The 25,773-nt window shown below is 34.9% G+C and overlaps 1 protein-coding gene across 2 annotated transcripts in view; it reads right to left on the bottom strand.

The window, feature by feature from the left end:
* Positions 1–25,773, bottom strand: part of LOC118188027 (chorion peroxidase-like) — a 240,501-nt gene that overhangs the window by 7,921 nt on the left and 206,807 nt on the right. For both annotated transcript variants that reach the window (XM_035358359.2, XM_035358360.2), the window contains exons 13-15: positions 20,123–20,325; positions 5,186–5,355; positions 4,087–4,195 (exon numbers count right to left, since the gene is read on the bottom strand). In XM_035358359.2, coding sequence (XP_035214250.1) covers positions 4,087–4,195; positions 5,186–5,355; positions 20,123–20,325 — 482 coding nt within the window. The remainder of the gene's footprint in view (positions 1–4,086; positions 4,196–5,185; positions 5,356–20,122; positions 20,326–25,773) is intronic.

Below are 25,773 nucleotides of genomic sequence, written 5' to 3'. Positions count from 1 at the left end.
CTTTCTTTGTGCTAGGTAACTTTCTAACCAACCAATCAAAAATAGGTGACCTCTTCAGATAATTTCCGTTTATTTAAGAAATATTGGCTAAAAAATAATAGCTATTCTATAACTCGGCTCATGATATCTTTATATGCTGTCATTAAGCAACATGCGAAGCTATTATGAAATAAATTTCTGGACACATTGATGTTATTGGAATTTTGGACATAAAGCAAACATAAGACCAAAATTGTTACTTTTTAAAAATCCATTACTTATATGAAACGATTATATTTGTATGAAATATGTTATCATATTTTAATAATATATTTATAAATTTTATAATTTGTAAAGGATACGTTTAGAGGTATTTAAAATACAAAAATTTCTGAAGGCACGTTGCTGGGAAACACATTACAAGTAATGGTAATTCATGCAGCGCATTCTATACTCGAGTGGCAACAGTGAAATGTTCGTGCAGTGCTTTCTTTATGTGAACGACTTACGAGGGCCATCCAGGAAGTAGATTACGTTTCCGTCTGTGTCCGCTAGGGGCGGGGCTAGCGCGGCCATCTTGGGGTCAGAGCGTTGCGCAGCTCAGTCTGCATCTAGCCGTGCTAGTGAGAGGTTCGTGCTGTGCTCCGTTCAGATACTGTGACGGTTTGAAATGTCTGCGTTAATTGAAAATCCCGCGAGGTGCGCTCAGTAATAAGGTTTCTGACTGCAAAAAACTGTAAACCGATAGAAATCTATCGGCAGCTTCGTGAAGTGTATGGGGACAACATTATCACTGAAGGTGGAGTGCGTCAGTGGGTCATAAGATTTCAAAATGGCCGAACCAATGTTCACGACGAAGATCGAAGTGGGAGACCCAGCATAGTGACCGCCGAACTTCTCGAAAAAGTCGATGCTAAAGTCCGTGAAAATCGAAATTTCACAATAACGGAACTTTCTTTGAGTTTTCCACAAATTTCGCGAAGTTTGTTGCACGAAATCATCAGCGAAAAGCTTGGTTACCACAAGTTTTGTGCAAGATGGAAGGCAAGAAGAGGTAACGAAGTGGTTGAAGGCGCAGGCGGCCGAATTTTTCGACGAAGGAATTTCCAAGCTCGTACATCGCTACGATAAATGCCTTAATTTGTATGGTGACTATGTAGAAAAGTAGTATTTGAGTGTGGCTTTCATCTGTATATAATAAAATTTGTTTCCTATACTTTGTTTATTTTTTTATTCCAAAACGTAATCTACTTTCTGGATAGCCCTCGTAAAATTACTTTTCCTTCTTAGAAACTAATCCACAAAAGGCCCTCTCTCGAAACAAGCAATTTTCACATATTTGTTAAGCTTTAAGTAAGTTTAAGGATAATTTTTACTTTTCTTTTGTTTCATTAAATTGTTTTTAATAAAAAATACTTTTCAAGTATTAAATATGTAAGTTCATTTCAGTAATACCATTACTTTTTAATAACCAATACTTTTTAATAAGTTGCAAGTAAATAAATTTACAAGTAAATAAGATTAGTTGAAGTACACACATTGCCATAAAAATTTGCGCACCTAGAAAGAATTGTCAGAATCGAACAAAATTATATGTGAGTAAACGTTATTTTAAGTAAGTGATTACGAAATCAAAGCGAAAGGATACTTTGTTATAGGGAAAACTACAAATAAATTGTGGTTCTATTATCCTGTTAGGTCACCTCTAGCTCGAACGGATGACGCGATATATTCGGGCATTAAGACATACAGGTCCCATATGATGGCCCGTGCTTTCTCATACTGAAGCTGCTGTAAATACGCCTCTAGTTCGAACAAACGCCTAAGCTGTTCAGCTTGCAATGCTAACTCCTGGGCTGTCCAACTACTCAGACATGCTCGATCATTGACAAATATGGGAATCGGGTAGGTCAAGGAACGGTGGTATTGTGTCGGAGACATTTCTCTGAGACCCTTGCTGTGTGTGGCCAAGCATTGTCCTCTTGAAAAATGGCTCCGGACAGCCCTGGCATGAGAGAAAGCAGATGTAGCTGAAGGATGTCACGAACGTATCGCTCTGGGCTGTCATAGTGCATTGGATTAACATTAGAGGTTGTAAGGTTCTTATGTTAACTAACCTGATTATGATTTTGATCTTTACTTTAAGTTCTTCTGTCTCACCAGAATCCAAATTAGCTTTAAATGTATTTAAGGGGTATCAGAAACCCCTATACCGACAATGTTAAATTGGCCATTTTCGATGTACCTTTTCTCAAAATCTGCTGTAGATACAAGTTTGAAATTTTTTCTATAATTAAAGTATACCTATCTGATTATACTGAAATGAGCTTTTGAAGCATTTTGAATTTTAGAGTAAATTACAGAATATTTTGTTAGGCATAGTAAAATTTAGCACTCTTCTCACATAAAAAAATTAAATTTTTTTTCAAAGTTTATTACAAAAAGCTCATTTCAGTAAATATTATAGAACCTAATAAATAAGCCATAAAAAGTTTAGATACCTGTGAGCAGTAGTTCCTGAGAAAAGGTACATCGAGTATAAAAATATCACGTTTGGAGAAAAACGCGTTTTTATGTAAAAATCCTCATTGATCAAAGCAGTAGATAACAAATTAAAACTAGCTTTTTTTACAGTTCTAACTTTCATAGAGATTAAAGAATGGTATTTTTAGAAAGATAAAAGTGTAGAGAATTTGAAAATGCAAAAATCCGAAATCACAATTTTTTGAAGATTTTGGGGTTCCAACACCCCTTAAGCTGAGGGCTTTTGGATCTTACATATATAGAGAGATAGTTTCCGGCACTCCCGCTGTGCTATTATAATTCTGAAAGTATGTAATTATCTGGAATTTCCATTCTCTCGCAATTAATACTGGGTAAGTTATAGCTCAAAATAGTATTAATTATAGTAGTATGTAGATAGTATGAATGTGTACTCTTCGACTACCTTATCAGCGTTTAAATTTAAGTATCTGGTGTATAATTCATATCGTCTCAAGTAGCGGCTTGTATGTGGCACGAGTCGTGCTCTTTGTGTTAAAAGTTTAGTTTCATAAAAAGGTTCTTTAAACTTTGGCAAGTCTTTGTCGTACTATTTCAAACCTAGCGATAACTCGTTACTTGTCTAGTGGGCTGTAGGATTAAAGTATCAGAGAAAATGCAACCTTATAAAGAGACCAAGTGTCATATGTGGCCACACTACATACTATCACAGCAGCTACGGGAGCGGTCTGTCGCTGTAAAGCGAAGGGAGGATTGAGGTTTTCAGCACGATTGCCTCTACACTACACAGTTGTCACTGCTGCCCGAATTCAATCTCAGTCCTCGTTGATGAGGACCTGGCTCCATTCATTTGCGGTCCACTCCGTCGAGCGCGACGCCAGTCCGAAAGGAGGTGATGGGGGACTGGTGTCATTGGTAACACAGGTAATGGGCCCCTCAATCTAAATATCCTTCAGTTAAGTGTCTCGCAATGGTACTGAAAAATGCAGGGGCCTATATTCAAAGCATACCTCTGTCCAGATGGTGGGACAATGATGAAGTTGGCACTGTGTGTGCGTGTCATGTGCTGCAAAGTGTTCTCGGCTATTGGCTTACCAAGGGCATCCTGAGTCTTGAAGTCGTGTATATGACCTCTTTCTAGTTCACTGAACTCAACACCCGATCACAATAAAGTCAGAATGGCGTAGGTGATAGTCTATTCGCCAAATTGACCACCTATCTTCTATTATCCCAATGATTCTTTCCCTCTCGGACTCTGATAACTGATCATATCGTCGTTGATGGATATGTAACGACTTGAAATGTAATCTTTTCTAACAGATTAAGTACAAGCAAAATGCCTGTTCGTCCCTTTTTTATGCGCTAGGGAAAACGAAGCTTTACGCTGGCCTTGTGGCATTACACAATGCACGACCACACTGTAGTTTTAATCATTTGCATATCTGCCTGTCATGTTTCATCTGGCGTACAGTTTCGATGCCCAGTTTCGCAGCAATCCGAAAATTACTTATTGGTTCTCAAATTTTGACAAGTGAGCGTAAACAGCATTATAGTAAAGTATGCACTTTTCAAACCCTGAAAGATTATGTACAGTATAATACTTACCGAACGTGATCTCCTTGCATAAATGTGTTCAAAGGAACCGTAATAGTATCATCCGAATTATCACAGACTATTCGACCTACTTTTACTTTTCTCAGTTCTGTTAATTGCTCTGTAAGGAAATAATATATTTATATAAAACAAATTAAATTTTAGTTTTATAAAGAGCTTAAAATTAAGATTACTTTAGCGATTACTGTCTGAAGACATTTTCATTGAAGTAAATAATAATAACAGACGGTCAAAAATAACTTATATATATACATATATATATATATATATATATATATATATGAGTATAAAGCCAAATGAATTAAAATATTGAGTTTAAATGTCAATTAAAGATATATACGTGTAAAGAAAATATAAATTTGTTAAAATTGATCAGTTAAAATAAAATCAAATACTCTTTTTACAAGAAAATAAGAAAGTAAACAATTTTGCTGTAGGAAGTATCTTATTAACTTAGATTTTTATGTACACTATACAACTTTAACAGAAAAAATAATTTTCTTCTGCGTTTAATGCTGAAAAAATTAAAGCTAGTCTGGAGTTCATTTTGAGTATCTCAGTTTCTCAACATTATAAACATTATGAAATTAATTATGAAATTATAAAATTCTATTATTCTCAACATTATGAAATTATAACAGGAATTTCCATATATAAGTTGCGGGATAGTTTTGTGCAAAATAAAGAAAGAGAATTGTATTTAAAAAAAAATAAAATATAAAAATGTTTGGATTTTAAACATTAGTTTTGTCTTTTCTTAAAGTAGTTATTGCATGTAATTTAAGGAAAATGCTCAGGAAGTTTAAATCAACATATTTTTATATTATCTAAAATTATTAGCTATATTTTTATATTCCTGGGAGTTATGTTTTAAAATTGCCATTATAGAAATATTTAGTTGAATAGTAGTATATCATTTTGCAACATATATGGAAAATGAAGTGCTATTCAAATTTGAAAAATAAATTGAAATTATAAAAGTATTAATTAAAAATTTGTTACATATCATACACTAGATTAATTTACACAATTTAGCTACTATTTAAAGAATCATTGTTTCAGTTATTGCCTTATATGGTAAGATACTTACCTGGAGTGAAGGAAGATGGCCAACCGGGGTTTTCGTACCAAAACCTATCGCCTCTTCGGAGGTTAGCGAATTGCTCAGCTATAAGGCATGATAACGTAGGTCCGAGTATAGCTCCAGGTAATGGATATTCAGATATCGCTGCACTCCATAAATCGATATCATCCACATGTCTGTGACGATAAAAATTAAATAAATGACAAATTCCAGCTGCTTTGAAGAATTTGAAACTGTATACTGAAAATATTTGTCAGAAATGAAGTACTTAATAATATATTCTCCTTCACGCTATCACTTATAAGTTCGGTGGATTTTCTAAACCCTAACATGTTCTTCAAATGAAAATTTCATGAGTTTTCAAAAAAATTAAGAACACATGCAAAAATCTGTTGATTTTTGACGAAAAAACTCTTATAATAAACAAGAAATAAAGTGTTAACACATAGCACAAAAACATCCTTGGGATATCCCGAGGATGTTGCTCGCGGGATATGCGCACATTCTCAGGACATCCCGGAATATCCCGCGAACATCCTAAACACCTCCTCCCGAGTGCTTAATGTCACATCCCGGGATATCCTCAGGACAGCCTAAGTCCCATTGACAGCGTGCGGGATGTTATTAGGATATGAATTCCTACTTACTACATCCTCAGGACATCCCGGGATATCCTACTAACCTCCTAAACACATCCCATTATATCCTAAAAACATCCTATCTATGTCCCATCGACAGCGTATGGGATGTTATTAGGATTTAAAGTCCTACTTACTACATCCTCAGGACATCCCGTAATAACCCAGTTTCCTCCTACTCATCCTCCCTAGTGCTTAATGACACATCCCAGTATATCCTTAGGACATCCTATCTAGGTTCCACCGACAGCGTATGGGATGTTATCAGGATTTGGAATACTAGTTACAATATCCCTTTAACCTCTTAAATACATAATCTCAACTGCTTAATGTTACATCCCAGTATATCCCCAGAAATCTTCTTTATATTCCAGTGAAAGTGTGTGAAGGTGTTGTGATAAGCTGAAATTTGCTTATTTTCCACAGACAGTCTCAGGTCCTCCATCTGTGGTTACTATGGAAAAATAAGAAATGTTAAGAATATTTATACAATTTATTTTCTAATTTAAATTTCAATTTATTTAATAATTTGTAAATATATCTAAAACTGAGCAAGAGACTTGAAATGAATTATTAATACAAAATATTATAAGAGAAAATTTTGCTTTAAAGTATTAAAAATCTTTCGATCATTTTTAACCATTCAATAGCCCAAAACTGAATTCTTCGATATATTCATAATTAAATTATTCTAAAAATTCAGTTCTGACTTCAGTTAATTTGTATTCAAAATTCAATAATAAAATTAAGCATTTAATAACCTTTAAGTAGTGGACCAGATGTGTGTAAATTTTGAAATTCTAAACTTAAATCGGTTATGTTGATTGAATCATTATTCATGGCTACAATATGATTAAACAGTTCATGAGTTCGTCTTGCTATTTGCTGTAATGGAGCGGAAGATTTTCTAATCAATTTTTTTATAGAAGATATATAGCTTTCAAATTTAAATGCACTGTAATTATCTAACGGCCCAAACATTTTTACATTTTCGCAAATATGCAGTAGGCCGTGAACATTATGAGCAATATACTGTTTTTCATAATAAAGCCCAAAATTTACTACGAAGAGTTTTATAGAGACTGTGCGTATTCATCAATTGCCGTCTGATTCTGTATTTTGCATAAGAGTCTAATCGAAATATGAAGTAGTAAAAAATGATCATGTACCTTTTTGTTAAATTAAAAAAAATAAATAAGTGGGCTAGTGTACAGTAAAAATTGACGGTATTCTGTAGCTTTCCAGTGTTTCAATTCTTTTAGAGTTGGTTCCTTGGTTTTCTTGCAAATTCAATTGGTACATAAGGCTTTAGAAACTGGTCATTTAAAAAAAAAATTAGTTCAACATTTTTATGTGGTAATCGTGCTTGTAAGGTGCCTCCGCCTATCCGAATAGTAATAATTTTTTGTACTACTCCTAAGCACACAAGGGACATTAACGGAATATTTATTAGTCCTATATTTGGAATATTCCTTAAAATGGGATAATCGTTTTGGTAATCGTCATCAGTCAGTTTTTCTTGAGACATAAAAGTTCATATTTCGAATCACAGTTTGAAACGGAACTTAAAGAATATTTGCTAGCGTGAAAATTCGACACAGTCCTTTTTCATAATTAAATACTACTTCATCTTCTGACGAATCCGATAATATACGTTGATTTATTCTGCTGTAAATCCGTCTTTTAGATATCTGAGATAATTTTTTTTAGTTCTGATCATTTTTGTAGAATAAAAGAAACATTTAGAAACTTACTTTTCACACTCTGTCAATGTAACGCTTGCAAGCGTCAGCAAGTCAGTTCGTAACTGAAAGAGAATTTGGAACGACGGCTATTAACGTTTAGCAGAATAGCTGAATTCTGGAAATCAGAAAGTAAGTACGTGTACTTTCCACTTTGTGGGGTTCTTCAAGGATATCACTATTACGGAGCAATTAAAACCGTTGGAGGCGTTCTGCGACTTTGTTGTGAAGGGATGTGAAGGGATGTTTCCCTTGTAGGGGATACAAAAGAAGGGAAGGTCTGACACATAAATCTGCCACGTTAACAAAAGAGAAATCTTCTTGGGCATCGGCTACAGAAAAAGTGCTCAGAGGTGTTATATTCTGAGCGGAGCTCGGTTTCTCAAAAGCAAAGAAAATTTGAGAAGCAGTTTTACGACCAATGATAATGATGATCAAAACTTTAAGATTTTCAACTTCAATTGTTATTTATAGTATAAAATAAAGTAATAAAACTGCTGAGTTTAAAGAACGCGTTTAATTTAAAAATTAAATCATTTTAATTTAAAGTTTGAACATCTATTTAATCCGTTATCTAATTTTGAGTTTTCATAACAGCATTTAACTACCTTGAAGAAACGTGTTATATACCTTGAAGAAACGTGTTTACTGGATTTTCTGGATGTTACAAATAAATTAATAAAGCAGCAATTATTGTTAAATTATGAGGAGTCATGTAGCATTGTCGGCATAACGTATAAGACTGCAGAGCGCTGGATATATTTTTTTCGCGCTTTGTTTAGCAAAGACCGAATATTTGTATGGTTAAAGAGGTAGCAAAGTGAGGTTTGAGGAGAGTAAGAACTTAGTGTTAGTTCTTCCCATTCTCAAACCTTATTTTCCTATTACAGAGAGGTAAAAAATAAGTTACTTCTTACCTCAGTCGCTTTGAAAAACTAATTCTCATTATTAAAGAACTTACCAGAAAATGAACGAAGAAACTGCAATGAACTTTTTAGCCCAATAAAATTATTCTTCTGTTTATAAATTCAAATTAAAGCAAGTTAAACCTCGTACAGACTAGTTTTTAACTGCGTCTGTAAACTAAAATTTCGTTTGTTAAAAAAAAATATTGTTACTTATTACTGCACAGCACTAAACATCATTCATTACTAATATAATAGTGTAACAGATCAAAAAGTATTTTCTTCTTTTGCAGTTTCAAAGTATAGTTATTTCTATTCTAAGAACTATCGATGAATTTAATAGAATACTTTTATAACTTGATATTTCTGATTAGTGCCTCAGAGACGGGTAAGTGATTATATTGACCGATTGCCGTACAGAAGGGCTCAAGTTCGAATGCCATATAAGGCATGGATGCACATCATGCCCATCTGTTCATAGGATAAATGTCTTCGTAAAAGATTTTCTGAGTTAACCTGTAACGTACATAATATTTGTGTTCAAAGATATTAGAAAAGTATCTAAAATAATGTTTACAAAATATATTATGTAGCAATTAGAATTTAATCGTAAACACACTTTCAATATGAAACTCAAAACGGATGAAAACACGTGCCTATAACTTGTAAGAAAGTTCTCTGATCAATAGGCACTGTGAAACAAAAACAAAAATTTGAAAATATTATTACTTAATATTTACAGCCAATATATACAAAACGAAATCCAGTGTAAGCATAACAATTAAATTTTCATATGCAGAATAGGTAATCCATAGAGTAAGATTTCGATTCTTATAACATGACTTGCGTGTGGTACAAGGTTACTTTAATATTTTCAGATATGAGCTTCCATAAAAAGTAAGTACTGAAGATATCTGAGAAACAACATCCTCAGGAGATCTTCATATACCCAGGGACATTACGACTTGAACAGGACATCCTTAAGATGTTGATTTACGAAGTCCTCAGGATATCTGAAAATCAACATCCTGAGATCTTCATATATCCCGGGACATTGAGACTTGAATAGGATATCCTCAGGATGTTGACTTAAGAAGTCCTCAGGATATCTGAGAATCAACATCCTCAGGATATCCTAACTGCTTCCCGGGAGATTGCGACTTAAATAGGATATCCTGAGGATGTCTTGTGTTATGGGGGTATATCTATATATTGCATTTTCACAAAGTAAGCGGGAAATTGATAGTTAAACGAAAATTTTCTTTTAAAATTAATTGTACATAAATTCGACTAATACATTCTTACATAAATACTTATTTTAGGAATTTAGATTTAAGGATCAGAAAATATGGGGGTCTTAAGACCCCCATATTTCCTGAATATCTTACTGTTATCCTGAGGATGTTGATTCTCAGATATCCTGAGGACTTCTTAAGTCAACATCCTGAGGATATCCTATTCAAATCTCAATGTCCCGGGATATATGAAGATCTCAGGATGTTGATTTTCAGATATCCTGAGGACTTCGTAAATCAACATCTTAAGGATGTCCTGTTCAAGTCGTAATGTCCCTGGGTATATGAAGATCTCCTGAGGATGTTGTTTCTCAGATATCTTCAGTACTTACTTTTTATGGAAGCTCATATCTGAAAATATTAAAGTAACCTTGTACCACACGCAAATCATGTTATAAGAATCGAAATCTTACTCTATGGATTACCTATTCTGCATATGAAAATTTAATTGTTAATTGTAAGAGCAAAGGTATGTTATTTATTTTAAAGGAATTTACACTAAATTTTTTACAACTGATTGTATAACATATTTGCTTTGAGAATAATTATGATCATAAGTTTGGTGTCGCCACAGATATTTTTATTATTTAGTTTGTTTTCTAAGCCAGGTTCATGCCTAAGTCAAACTAGGCTCCCATCTTGCACACACAATTAAAAATCCTCGGCTGAATATTTTAATTTCATACTTAACATATAATTTTCACCATAGAAACTATTTTGAATCAGAATCTAAGAAATTCATGATTAAGTTCTCATTTTATTTTGAGTAGATTTAATAAAATGCATTTCGCTGAAAAAATATTTAATATTTCCACGCACAAAAGTTTTCAGTATTAAAATGTTCATTAGATTTTAGCTCATTTAGGAGACAATACACTCTACCAAATTTCAAGTACATAACTATTAACCAGTTTTAAAATATTATAGGCTCAACAGTGAAAAATAATGTTTGAGAAAATTAGGATTAATAAAAATACATTTTGTAAATACTGTTCTTGTTATGGATAAAGTACGTATTTTCTGAATTATATAATAATAATGTATAATTTCTAATGAATGTTACAAGCGTAATTAATATAAAAAAGTTACATGCGAAAAAGTATAACAAGACGATTGAAAATGATTTAAAACTAGTGCACTTTCAGAAATACAGCTGAGAGTTTTCTTACAAATAAGAACTTATCTATAGGCAAATATTTCAGCTAAAGTTCTCTGTGATACATTAAAATTATTTTTTTTCCTAATATAATGAAATTATGTATCCTGTAGAGGTGCAAACATTTCGAATCCAGGAACTGTAATTTTATGTGCCTGTGCAATTCGCAATCTTAAAGCTACTACAGCTGAACTAGAATTACAGCTGCGAAGGTGTTTTTACTTGCATCTACAAAACAATGTTAGTTAATTAATTCATTTATTTCCTCAAATGCAAATACATGCCGCGGTAATTTATCTTCGTTCAAGTAGTGCACCAATATTGTTATGTTTTCGTCAGATCTGTTGGTGATGAACCATCCAAATTCAATCTTTTTTTCCTCCCCCCAGATTTCTTAAAGTATAAGCTTTGCAGCTGTTCCCTTTTATGAATTTATTAAAACCCGTCGTGAGAAAATTTACCTCTGCGCAATTGTAACACATTCATTACAGAATGTCTAGCTGAATAATCTTTAATTAATGTAATTATAGCCTCACTAACAACAGTTTGGATTATTCTGCTAATAGCATAATATGTCAGTGTATACGGTATTTTCTTCCTCCTTTCTGCATGCCTTCGTGGTGTAACGGTAGCACCCTTGACGCGTATTCGAGAAGTTCAAGTTCGAGTCCCGGCGAGGGCATTGCTCATTTTTCACGTCACCTGCTTAAAAAATACTTAATGACTGTATAGTGGCGCCCGAACTAAAAGGTGGTGGATGATGATTCCTCACCACCAGGGTTTGGCGATTGGGTCCCCTAATCCCGAGTCACCCTTTAAAAGGGGGAGTATATAAGGTATTTTCTCCTTCCTTTCTGCATGCTTTCGTGGTGTAACAGTAGCACAATCGGCGCGTATTCGAGAGGTCCAAGTTCGAGTCCCGGTGAGGGCATTGCTCATTTTTCACGTCTCCTGGTTCAAAATTACCTAATCACTCTACAAGTGAACGAAATTTCAAAATCAAGATATTGAAAATTTTTTTATTATTTTGTACTTTAACACTTTAAAGACAGGAATTTTAATTTTGAAGACAAACCATAACAAAATACTTCTGTTAATTTTACACCACCTTTACGAATTTCAAAACACAAAGATTTTTCGATCGCTTTAAATAATAAATTTGTTGTTGTTGTTGCCACTTATCTCATTTGTTTGATAGTAGCATCAGAACAAGCCCACGAAATTCATCGTGGCAAGGAGTACAAGATAGTGCCTGTCGTTGGCAAGAGCCTCGAGCACCATACGGGTTACAGTACGACTTTGTTGCGTTCCTCCTTCAGTTTTGATGGAGAACAACCCGGGGGCGATCCCGGACTGCGGGACTCCTACCACTCTTTCCCTACCACAACCTCTCGAGGGGACTTTCGGCTCGTCGCATATTTAGAGCGCCCTCATGCCGCGCAGACACTATACATTTTAGAGTCATTACGTGTTTTTGAAGCAGGAGATGTGAAAAAGGAGCAATGCTCCATGGGACTCGAACCTGAACCTCTCGAATACGTGCCGAGTGTGCTACCATTAAAGCACGAAGGCATGCAGAAAAGAGGGTGGTGTGGTGTATTTAATTACGGCAAAGCACACTAGGGCTATATGCCTAAGGGGAGGGATGCCTTCGTGGAAGACTTTCTAAGGGAAACTGGCTCGTATACACGTTACACATGGGGAAAACCACGAAAACACCCATGGAGCAAGCCCGTTCGCGGGATTCGAACCTCGGACAGAACTACCAGTGTTCAGCAACTTTACCGCTCAGCCGCTGGTGGGCCGCAGAAAGGAGGGAGAAAATACCTTATATACTCCTCCATTTAAAGGAGGACTGGGAATTAGGGGGCCCAGTTTTTGCCCAAAGATCGCAAAAACGTAACACAGTATAATTATTACCAATATACTTATCTTTGCCAGCATACACGCATTACCGTGTAGAGCCATTAGGTTATTTTGATGCTGAGAGACATACAAAATGAGCAATGTCTTCAACGGGACTCGAACCGCGGACTTCTCGAATACGCCCCGAGTGTGCTGACCTTTAGACCACGAAGGCATGCTAAGAAAGCGGGAGAAATACCTTATATACTCCCTCTTTTAAAGGGCAACGGGGATTAGGGGACCCAGTCTCTAAATCCTGGTGGTGAAGAATCACCATCCCCCACTTTTTGGTTCGGGTGCCACTGTAGAGACACTATGTTTTTTTCGAAACAGGAGATGTGAAAAATGAGCGACACCCTCACCGGGACTCGAACCTGGACCTTTCGAATACGCGCCGAGTGTGCTACCGTTACACCACGAAGGCATGCAGAAAGGACGAAGAAAATACCTTATAACATTTACAAATATTCACGCCTTTTCTGGGATTCGAATCCGGGCCTTTGGTACGGCAATCAGCGTCGGTAACCGCTATCCCAGTCGGGTGGCAAATAATAAATTTATGTTAAACTATCTCTAGCTATTGAATTCCGAAATATCATAATCTGCTGGTGATAAAGTATCATCATCCTTTAATTCCCTGAATTATGTATCAATATGGCACTTTTGCTAAATTGAAGTATAGGAAGCATGCCAAATATAATAATTTCGTAAGTAGATAATGTTTTTAATCTCGTAATGTTACTTTTTATTTCGCAGTGATTTTACTTTGACAATCATATTTGTTTTGTTACCAGAGTTAATTAGATTGTGGCATATTTCTCTCTCGGTAATGTGTTCTGTGTTTTTGAATACTGTTTGATAATATTAAAAGTGCGTATTTTTAAACTGCGAAAATAGATAAAAAGATTCCCTGTTTAACTTCCATGTTTTTTTTTTTTTTTTTTTTTGAGCATCATGGGCGATAGGTATTATTGCTAAGTATATGAGGTGCAAGATGCACAAAAATAATCTTCGAAAACAGCTTTTCTCATTTAGAGAGACCATGAAGAAAAGTTTATCTTACACCAACTAAATAAACCTTTCAACAAAGATTACTGTTTTCTTAAATGTTTTTTAAAATTATATAATCCTTATTTAATAATTTATAATGGATCATAAGGGGGTGAGAAATGCAGAGTTTAGCAATTCTTTGATTTTGTTTAAGCGAAAACAGATAACTGTGCACATGGGTAGAAAAATATTCACGTAGGATAGAATATAATGCATAAAATGTTTAACGTGCATAATGCCCGAAGCCGAGTTGTGCAATTCTCTCATTTGTTTTTTAGTGAAAATAGATGGCTGTGTACACGGAGAGAACAACAGCAATATAGCATATAATGTAGTATGTATAATATTTAAAATATCATTTTTGAATTTTAAATTTTTTTTGGCACCAATTGTGAATTGTATTTTTAGTTACCACTTTTATACTTTAAATTGTATTTTTGATTGTTTTCTTTTGATATGTTGAAACGGTTTGTTGAGTTACGATAAATACTGATCTTTTCCGAAAACGTCGCCATAATCTCCAGTTTGTTCCTTATCAGTACGAGTAATTTTTACGGGACACTATGTATCTGGAATAGCATTAGAGCCAGCTTTATGGAATTTGCGTTTCTTGAGGAAGTTTGCAAATGATCTATTATTTGTTACACTCTTTTTCAGAGTCTTTCATTATTATCAAGTCATAAGCTCACAGAAAACGAAAGAATATTTATAATATTACAATTAAATCATTTTACAAAGCATTCAAAAGAAAATAACGCAATTCCAAAGAAGAAAAAACTGTAAACAAAGATACTTCAGTGCTGCAAAATCAGAGACAAAGTAAGACTTTAAAGAACAGTTTGGTGAAAACTCCAATGAAGATACAAATTATAAAATAGGTAAAAATATCAGCATTGTTAGTAGTTGAAGCCTAAACAACAAACACTTTGACAGCTGACATCAGCCTTTAAAATCAGTGAAATGGCACTTGATCAATTTTTTATGTATATTATTTGATCATAAAATAAAAACTACTGCAGCTATCTCGATGAGAATGATTGAAAAAAGGAGAGCTTTCCGATAAGAAAAATGTTTAAAAATCGATTTTTTATGATTTAAGCTATATTAAATTCCCCCATAATTTTCAAGATCTAAATATCTCTGTTTTGAACAGAATAACTCAGTTAGAAAAGTAAATTTTTATGGTTTTAGTATCTGACATGCTATTAATTACCGAGTTTAAATAATGCCCAATTTTATTTTTAAAAGTAAACTTTCAAATTTAAAGGCCAACACAATTATTAGTACCTTAATTTGTTAGTTACATATACATTTATATTGCATTATATATATGTATAGGCATACAGGGTATCTTCATATTATGTCAGGCTCCAGACGGACAGTTTAGGAACTAAAGTAAAAACAGATTTTACGATAAGTACAGCAAGAAAGGCACAGTTTGCAACTGACGGAATGTTGAAGGAAATTGGCAACATAATGTTTAAGGTAGCTGACTAATCCGAGCACACGTATAATGGGTGTTAGGGCTTTTGGTGTCAAGGAACAGATTTGGTAATGCTTCGATATACTAATGCGTATACAGAAAGTTTATACAACAGAAGGTTTAGCAACTGCAGTATAAATATATATTAATCCGCTTATGCCGGTAAATAGCGTCTGTCGTATGCTGACGTTGATCCTGTGCTGGTGTCAATTCTACGCCAAGACAACGTTATACTGTGTCGACCCTATGAATGTAAGCCATTCAAATATGGAAAGTATTTCATTTACGTCCAGACGGCTGATAAGAGCTCCCTTGTTCCGGAAAAAATATCCTAACATATAATGTCATGTTAAATACCGAGTACCTCTTTCCCATTGGCTTTGTGTGTTGGTCCATCGCAGTCGAGGGAATAGATCGGGGAAGCGTCCGAGAGGTACGAAAGCTGCTGTTACACTGCTAGATATAAAAGTTGTTACAGAAGAAAGGAAAGCAAATAGCAGAATCACCTTTATTATCCGCATACATCAAAACGGGAAGAAGACATGATTGAGCATTCTGGTGGTTTAGGTTATGTAGCGTGCAGAATTCAGTATGCAAAACTACCATTTCTGGCAGCAACAACGGCTGTAATCCGGCTGGGTATTGAATCGAGCTGAACTTGGATGACAGATACAGGTATTTTATTCCATGCGGCTTCATTTCTATGCCAGAATTCATCAACTGTAATAGCTAGTGAATGGTGATGTCCGACATTCTTGACCCGATATTCTCAACGGGTGAAAGATCTGGAGAACGTTTCGAGCAGGGCTACAGTCAGACACAATCTGCATCGAGGAAAGTCAGGACATCACTAGCAACAAGAGGTTCTGAATTATCTTGTTGAAAGATGACATCACGCAGATCTCGAAGGTAGGGTCTAGCCAAGGGCCTTAGCGTCTCAGAAGTGTAACGGCACCTATCGACATTGCTGGTTATGCGAACAAGAGTTGACCGGGATGTGTACGCAGAGGCATCCGATACCAGACGTTTAAATAATTAAAAAAAGGTTTCAGTATTTAAAAAATAAGTTTAAATACTTAAAGAAAGTTTAAATATTTTTAAAATGTAATGTAAAATATCTCTTACTCTGTATTTCTTAGGTTCAATCGGTTGTAAGATATTTCTCTCGCCTTCTTAGCCTGCCTTCGTGGTGTAATGGTCAGCATACTCGGCGTGGCGCGTATTCTAGAGGTCCGTGGTTCGAGTCCCGGCGAGGGCATTGCTCATTTTTCATGTCTCAAGGAGTATGTATAATGTAAGATATAAAACACGATATCGGCATAGAAATATTACTGAATGAGATGTATGAGCGCTATTTTTTAATAAGTTCTCATGAACCTGGGAATACAAATTTGAATAAAGGGAGAAAAGCTTTAAAAATTATATACATAGTAATGTAACATCAAATTTAAAACAGTTGTCACATCCTTTTGTTTGAAGTCTTTATCATAGAAAGGTAACAGCTGGCCACTGAGCTAACATGTCACGTAATTTTACATCAGTAAACACAGACTTCTCATGCTCCTATTTTTATCATCATGTAATATGTTCGATACCTCTGGTATTATTTATCTCTACGGCTATCATTCATATAATTTATCATAGATATTACAAAATCTGCGATGAATGTCAGCTGTAGTTTGGCCTTCAGCTTGCATATATCCAATAATAAACTGATCTCGGACTTGTCTAATGCTTCGGTTACGTTAGACATCTTTACATGCATGTACCCAAATAGAAACGGATTAAGTGAATAGAGCTAGACATAATAAAATATGTATCGACTCTTTTGTATACATTAATTTTTTTCTTCATTCCCATGATTATTTCCAAGTTCTTTGGAACTTAATTTAAAATGTGCCCTCATTTACTATGCATCCACCCCTCTATCGTGTAAATGCATACTACTTTATATTTTCTAAGAAATTATGAGATTTTGTTGCGTAATTAATGATGATATTGTTCCAAGAAATGAAACATATGAAATGAAAAGCAGGAGACTTGCATGATTTGGAAATTTAATAGTAGTAGCTTTGCTATATAAGCCAAGAGATGGAACCAGTGCTTCTCCCTTATACCAATCTTAGTCCGATATTTAACCTATAGCGTCATTATGTTTATTTCGGGCAGCAAACAGAAGATATGTACAATGCTTTCTCCAGGATTCGACGACAGGACCTTCCGATGGTTAAATGGACGTATTTCCAATTACAGCACGAAGGCAGGCAGATAGGAGGAAGAAATACCTTACATTCTCCTTCAGTTAAAGGACGACTATGAAGGCAGGGACCCAAGCGTCAAATTCTGGTGGGGAAGAATTATCCTTCACAACATATTAGCTAAAGCGCCGCTGTAGAGTCATTATAATTTTTAGAAGGGAAAAACGAGAGAAATCAAGGATTTCCTTCCCGAAAATCAAACTCCGGACTTCCTGAGCCAGATATGATTCCAGTTGCACCACGAAAGCGTGCAGTAAGGAGTTGAGAAAATAACTTACAAACTTGTCAGATAATAAATGGGCTTGGTTATTCATCATTACTTGTATCAATAAAGAAGAGAAAAATTGCGTGTATGTGCCATGATCAAAAGAATAGTCTAGTCTTACATGAATTGGCGATCTAAAGTTGTGTAGCCACGATTTTCGTGAAACAGGAACAACAGAGTCATTGGAAATGCAGAACTGCCGCTTCAAAATGGCTACGATAAGATGTTACTCAAACTACCTTGGAATGTGAGCATGAGAAAGAGGCTTTCTTATTCCGTATCATTGAGCTAAATAAGATACGGGTTAAAACTGAACCATTAATCGCATAAGGGAGATCATTACGAGTCCTAACGAAAATAAAATGTTCTTTAAAAATCCAGCGATTCGAAGGTTATGCTGATTCACATGTACGATTGTGATGCCTTATCCGGATTCCCATATCCAAAGACAGACAATCAGTATCCACTATTACTATTCGTTTTTGAAACTTAACCTATGATCAGCAATGCAGAATGTTTCTACAGAAACCTTCCATGATTTTACAGGCTAACTGTGCGTTCATGTACGCAAACTGTGGATTGTTTCTTTGCTGGATGGGACTCAGAAGTACTCTTTGATACATCATACTTTCCTTACTGAAACCCATGATACTCTTATTTGATCCCTGGTTTCGTTCCTGAACTGTTCTCGAGATCATTCGGGCAATAGACTGCTCCACGTAACCTATCAACACAACAGTTGTCGCTGAAGGTATATTATGACTTCCACATCTCTGAAAATAAATTATACACAACACTGGTGACAACGTAAGCAAAGTTTCATCGCGATATCTCTTTTGAGACAGACATAAATAAATAGTTGCCATTCTTAAAATTTGATCCATTGTATAATATTGTTATTGGACTCAAGTGATATATATTTCATACCAAGGAAAATAACATGGATAATAAAACCATGGAAGTCCTATGCAGCATCACGGAGCAACAACAGAAAATGCATCCTTTCACTTCATTGATAACAGACCTTAAAATATCAGAAGGCGAGAATGTGCTCTTCGAGCTCTAGAGTACTGCATGCTACCCACAAGACCCTTCAGATGAGCTGCAGAAATATTTTTCCACTCTTCCTGCAAGGCAGTTTGAAATTCCTTCACGTTTTGAATAATCGTGTCCTTTATGTCGTCTCTATTTATCGAAAACTTCTCAGAGATGTTAGAGAGAATACTGAATTCCAGAGAATATGTAAGATACGCTGTGCAGGCTTAAAAGACGTATATGATTCAGAAGTATCTCTGTACAATACTATTTTACTGTGAGGAACTTTCATGCAGCAGTATAGTGGAGTTATGCATGATCCCTGCGCTAAATCATAACAGCGCAGTCATTTTCATGAATTTATTGGACATATACTTAGTGGTAATGGTTCTCCAATCTTGTCACACCTTTTGATAACCAGAATCTCTCTTAACAGTAAACTGAAATTTATCTGAGAACATCACCATCGATTACGCCTGATAGCCCCAGTAACAGTGCCCGAACAGCAATACAATCTAATATCATAAAAAGGCGCAAGGATAACCGTTTCGTCAGCATTATTTAATTGCTTTAATTTACTGTAGTTGAAAATCTGCATAAAATTTAGTGAAAACTTATACGAAACTGAAGGCTAGACCGGAAAGTGGTTAATGACCCTGACTGCTGTACCGACGGTTTCGGGTTAGAATCCCGGAGAAAGCATGGATGTAATTTGTCCGTTCCTTCGTAGAAGGAAACGATGGCCCATCTATTAGGTGCCTCCTTAATAAAGAGAACACCGCTTCCGGCCTTAGTAGTGGCCAACAGATATAAACGGTTAATGGAAAAAATATACAAAACTTGCAAATGACTGAACTCATTTCTTAATGAGTATGATTCTTTTCGATTCTCGGTTTGCAGAATTAAATTTATAATCTGAAGGATCCTAAAAAGGCCATTATAATTGTTGTTAAACTGAATTTATTGAGTTCTTTGAGTCTGAAACCAACAGCTTTAGTTTTCGAAATCGTACTTATGTGTCCTATAGTACATTTGAAAATACAATATACTAGGTATACATATGAAAAACGAGTTTGAATTGCAAGAAGATTTCACTTAAAATTTCATTAAGAAATATTTTCGTCGATATGTGATTGCAATAACTTTTAATTAATAAACTGAAATTTCTAGCAAAAGACAAAGATAAAATGCAAAATCATTTCGGTACTTGCCTATATATCTGTGAATAACGATGAACAGTTTTATTGGGTAAAACACCTATCAAATCCCAAAAGTTACGTGATCTGGGCATACCACAGTATTCTCTATATTTATTGTAGCCAGGGACTCCATGTTCTCTGGCTCGCTGAACGTTCATGGCTGCTAAATCCATACCAAATCCATCCCCTGGCTTCTCAAACAAATGATTAGTTACCTGATAAAATAAAAATAATGGAATATCATATGTAATAAATATTTGATGGATAAAACATATGCTTACATATTTAACTCTTTGTCTTTAAAAAGAAAATGGTAGCAAAGTATCATATCGTGCTTTAATAGTCATTCATATTTAATACGAACCGCTGACAATATTTTTTTTTTTTTTTGCTGGCTTCTTAAGTTTTAATTACGTTAACATAAAAATGTTAACGTAATTAAAACAGTGCATGTGCGGTAAGGTTGCGCAAGTTGTACAACGGCTTAAGTCCTAGCTTTTAAATATTAGGCGTAATATCACGCCAACTCCGCCTCTTCCGGCAGAGCGGCAACCCTCTAATCAACCATACTGCTTCACACCGTGTTCTTCTCCTTGTAATATTTATGAGGGAGACCGCGAAGGGAATATGATTTAGTGTTTAAAATGCAAAGTGTGGATACATGACTTATGTGCTGGAGTTAACAAGAAAATCAATAATATCTTTGTGATCATTGTTGTAATTAACTTATAAGGTATTTCTCCCATTTTCCTAGCGTGCCTTCGTGGTGTAGTGGTTCTGCACGCTGGGCCGGTATTCCAGAGGTCCGAGGTACGATTCCCGGCGAAGGCGTTTGCTAATTTTTCATCTCTCCGGCTCTTCCAATTAACCTAATGTCTCTACAAACTGTATAAATAAATTACTTGAGAAAAAGAGAGTTTTATTGTAATTGTACAATTTGAAACGTAATATGACTTAAGCTATAGGTGATACGACTTGGAATACTGGACATCCAAGTCGTGCTAAGCTTGTGATCATCCAAGAAAGTAGACTGTACGGAATTTTATTGTAATAAATATCAGCAATGACAACACAAAATATTATTAGGATTATAAGTTCAAAAAAAGATGTGATAGCATTAGTGACTTTGATCAAAGCATTTCAGTGAGGTTCTAACACCTGACTGTTCAATCATTTATCTGATTTTCAACCCAGCAGAGGTTTTGTAATGATAGTTTATCATTAGAAAATTTTTAGCGCCTCTATTCGGTTGCTGAGCAACAACCAAGGAAATAAATCAAAATGTTTTTACTCTCGAAATCGCTGTAGTCAAGAGATTATTTATGGTAATAAGCTACGTTGCGAGCTTATGTCAACTACCATGTACAGAAAAAAACTTTTTAAGGATTTAAATTTTGTCGCTGTGTTCTTAATTTGTAAATCAAAGCATGAGAACATCTGTACTCGTCACTTATCGTACAATTTTCAACATTTCATATTTTTACCCGATTTTATATTTTCAAGTGACATTTTATATTTTACCCGAACTACACACCATTTTCTTAGTTTTTTATTTAGATCAAAATTTGATTTGTCCGGTAAAGCGAGGAAATGTCGTTTGTTTCGTTTGCGACGCTAATGTTTCAGAACACATTATTTGGAATACTTCGGCGCATAGCACAAGAAGTCAAAGAGTTAGAGTAGAGATTTGAGAACAATTTCTTATTATAATCATGCCACGAGATTCATGAAGTAAGCTCACATTTTAAGTCACATCATGGAACTTATAGAAAAATTCTACACTAAACAGTCAAACGAAACAACAGGAAATTCCAAAAAGGAATGAAGGAAATTCAGAAAGGGTAGTACAAAAATAGCCAACGTGGTCTACATGTTATTTTCCTGCTTTTTGGTGATCTGTGTATGGCTATCATCTATAAAATTTCAAGAATGGATTGAAATGTTTGGATTAGGGCAATTTGTCTAAGGGAAGAAACTCCTTCTTGGATGACTTTCTGAAAGGAAGATGGCTCGAATTCAAGCTAGAGGTTGCAAAACCCCCGAAAATACCCATCTTTGCTGGATCATCGGGATTTGATCCCTGGTCTAACTATCAGCGCTTAGCGGTCTTTCTATTTGGCCACTAACGAGCATCTAAAATTTCAGATTCATCACTTAAAGAAAATAAAATATTGTAAAGCTTCATTTCCCAACTTCAAATCTGGTATTGATAAACGAAAAATTAGAATATCCTTATAGATTACGTTTGTGGAACTATATTTTTAGACTATAAAATTAAATATTCAAAGATTACATGTACTTATATTCCGACATCATTCTGCCTACTAACTGACGATAGCGAGAGAGTGAGTAGACAGATTTTTATACGTTTCATGTTTACCTGAAAACAACAATTAATGACTAGAATAGTCATATACATCTAGTCACTAAACAAATGGTGTATATGACTAGAAATCAGACGTGTTGTATACGGTGACAAAGACTTTTTGCCCTTTTTTAGATTTTCGCCGCTTCCTAATAGGCGGCATGGTTTTCCCCATGTGTAACGTGTATACGAGCCAGTTTCTCTTAGAAAGTCCTCCACGAAGGCATCCCGCCCCTTAGGCAGATAGCCCTCGAGGCTTTGCCGTAATCACACACGCACACACACCTAATAGGCGGCCACTGTTTCCTCTTGTGTAGGGACAAACAATTTACATCCATGCCTTCTCCGGGATTTGAACCTAGGACCTTTGATATCGCAGTCGGCTTCCCTAACCACTATACCCTATGGGCGGCGGAGATGCAAACTTTGTACCTCAGCCCTCTGGGGTCAGCCGAAAACATCGTGGACGAAAACTTTGGTGAGAAAACGACGCAAGGAGAAAAAGTCGTACCATCGTTGAAAGAAAGAGGGCATGGAGAAACATCGCTGTTCTGAAAGATAGTGGTAGAAAATAAAGCGCTGCAAAATCTTCGCAGTTTTAAAATCTCTTCGTAAAAACTATTGTGGTAAAAAGTAAAGCACCTGCAAATCGACGATAACATAGCAGACATGCGTTTTCCGAGTTGAAACACTTTTAAGTGAATTTTCGCGTAATGATTTGTGAATACAAGAAGAAATAAACACTATTTTTTCCTCTATATTTGATATTTTTTAATAACTAGAAAAATTTCACTGAAAAAGCAAGAAGGACTAATGCTACGTATAGCAGTTAATAGAAGATTAAGAATAGGATGATACACAAAATTCTGTATAATATTTTATTTCTTCCTGTTTTCAATCTTTTCAATGCTACATTTTAAATTACAAAATAATAAAAATCTATAAAAATTCTACGCATTACCATAAAGACTGATTACCGTTCCAAAGAAGAACGATTAGGTTAGATTCGGTTGTGGAAAACAAAGGATTTTTAGAACAAGGAATTTTAAAACATTCAACGTGTTCTTTCCCGGAAAGGAAGCGATATCATCAAAAGAGATGAGCTATGAAAGTATCTATGAGCTTGCCATTTTACTACAAGAGCACCGGGAAGGAACGCCTCGATTGTACATTACCTCCAAGCAAAGTTGGGATGACCCCAACGCAAGTCATTCTTCTTCATTTTACTTTGAGCGTCATCAGTGCAGAACAAGGGGGTCGGGAAGCGAAGAATTTTGAAATGTTCACTGTGCCTTTACCACCTTGAATGTTATAATAATTAGCTGAAGTCGGTGGTTTTCCACGCAAATGGATCGGCGCTCGAATCCCGAGTAAAATATGAACATTCGTAGCTATCGTTTTAACTACATGAGAAGAATTTAAAATCTGTCAGAAAGACGTCCGCTCAGAAGGGTTTTGGTAGGAAATAGGATGTACTGCATTTTCAGATTCCCTCTTTCATGACTCTCACGATCAAAACTGCTAGTGGAGCATTGATAGATAACCCTTGTGTATTTTTCCTAAATTAAACTGTGCAATTCATTTTACAGAACCAAACATAACTCTTTCAAATTCATATCTGAATGTGCTGATTAAAGGCGTAAGGATTCATAGAAGGAATTTCTTATAATAGGCTGTTTAACATAGCTAACCATTACAGCTTTATGAAAAGTGTCTTTTTAGACCTTTTTAAGGGAGATAGTATGTCGAGTACACATAGAGAAAATCACTCAAACCCTTTCCGGCCAACTTGTTTCTGGGAGCCGAACCCGGTAACGAATTAACAGAGCTTAATGATTTTATACACTCAACCATTCATGGGCCAAAATATATTGTTTATACTGATTGCGTGATTTTCTATGAAAAAGTATGCATTGAAAGACAACTGTAATACATAGTTAGTTAAGTAATTAAAGGACTGAATTATTTCTGAATCGCGAAAGGTTAGTGTATCACAGAAAAATACACAAGGGAAATCTGTCTTGTGGTGAAGATTCTTGGAAAAGTTCCTAAAGGGATTTGAACCACTATCTTATTGTGCACAAAATTTACCATAAGTATTTTTTTCAAATCGTGCAATTAAGCTTCCAGGTTAAATGAGCCCATAGAAGGAGAAGTTATTCAGAACCATGAGGAGTGAAGAAATTAGCATTTTCCCCAACCGTTTAATCACAAGACAGGTAACCTTGCATTCAAAATTTTTCTTGAAAACTATGAATGAAACCACTCATCTAGAAACAAACAATACTAAAAATATTAGCTGCAAATATTCTGTGGATGATCAGAGAAACAAAGGGAAAAGAAATATTGAATATGGAGTTTTTGGTCGCGAATGGCATATTTTCTGACAGATTTGATCGCCAGGGGCGAAAATACCGAAGAAATTAAAAAAATTCGTGAAATCTTCAAAACAGCTGTGCATTGTCAAATCTTGTAAATATGTATATATTTATTTTCCTATGCACATTGATTTATCAATATTTTACAATATTATGCAATCTAAATAGGCAAAAAATATTTCCAGTTTTCTGTGTATTGCTATATATCCAGTAATTTCAGTGTCTAATCGTACTCGCTTAATCAATTTTCAAACAAAAGCAAAATCTGCACTTACTAGAACTTTAACCGTATTTGGAAGGGGGGAGATTCTATACCTTCAAAATGAAACTATAAAATTAATAGCTCAGTTCCTATAGATGCAACAAAAACTAAGAAACAAAAAGGAAATAAAGATTTAGTCACCATAAACGAACTTGTTTTCGGATTTCGCTGCGAAAAACATGAAAAATGTATAAAATATACTTTTTCAATGCCTTTTTCTGTTTAGTGTTACCTCTTTTAATATTCCAGAAGTAAACTGTACATAGTTTCATTATTGAAACTTATTAATTAGGTATTTATTTTACACTTAATCTAGAAGATTCATTGCGCCTATTTAATAATAAATTTTGTTTCAGGTTTATGATTTTATGTTTTAATGATTCTTTATATTTAATTTATGTAATAAATAAATTATGTTACAAGTAAAATTTCATTATGAATAAATAAAATCCCTGTTTAAGTGTTCTTTTGAATTTAAATAAATAAATAAATATCATATAAGAATATATAGTCTCTTAAATTCAGATTGTTGCCCCTCCTCTTTCTGTTTTCTTTGGATGAGGAATATTTCTGTTTCAGCAAGCTACAAATAACTGTTTTAACTCACAGTCAGTTTCATTGCCAAACTCTAAAATTTAGGGAGACACCGGATTATAAT

Source organism: Stegodyphus dumicola, chromosome X1, assembly GCF_044657685.1.
Source record: "Stegodyphus dumicola isolate Sdum_Otavi_A_Nest chromosome X1, ASM4465768v1".
NCBI lineage: Eukaryota > Metazoa > Arthropoda > Arachnida > Araneae > Eresidae > Stegodyphus > Stegodyphus dumicola.
Note: the sequence above shows the minus strand (reverse complement) of the source record. Positions and strands in the feature narration are given on the sequence as shown.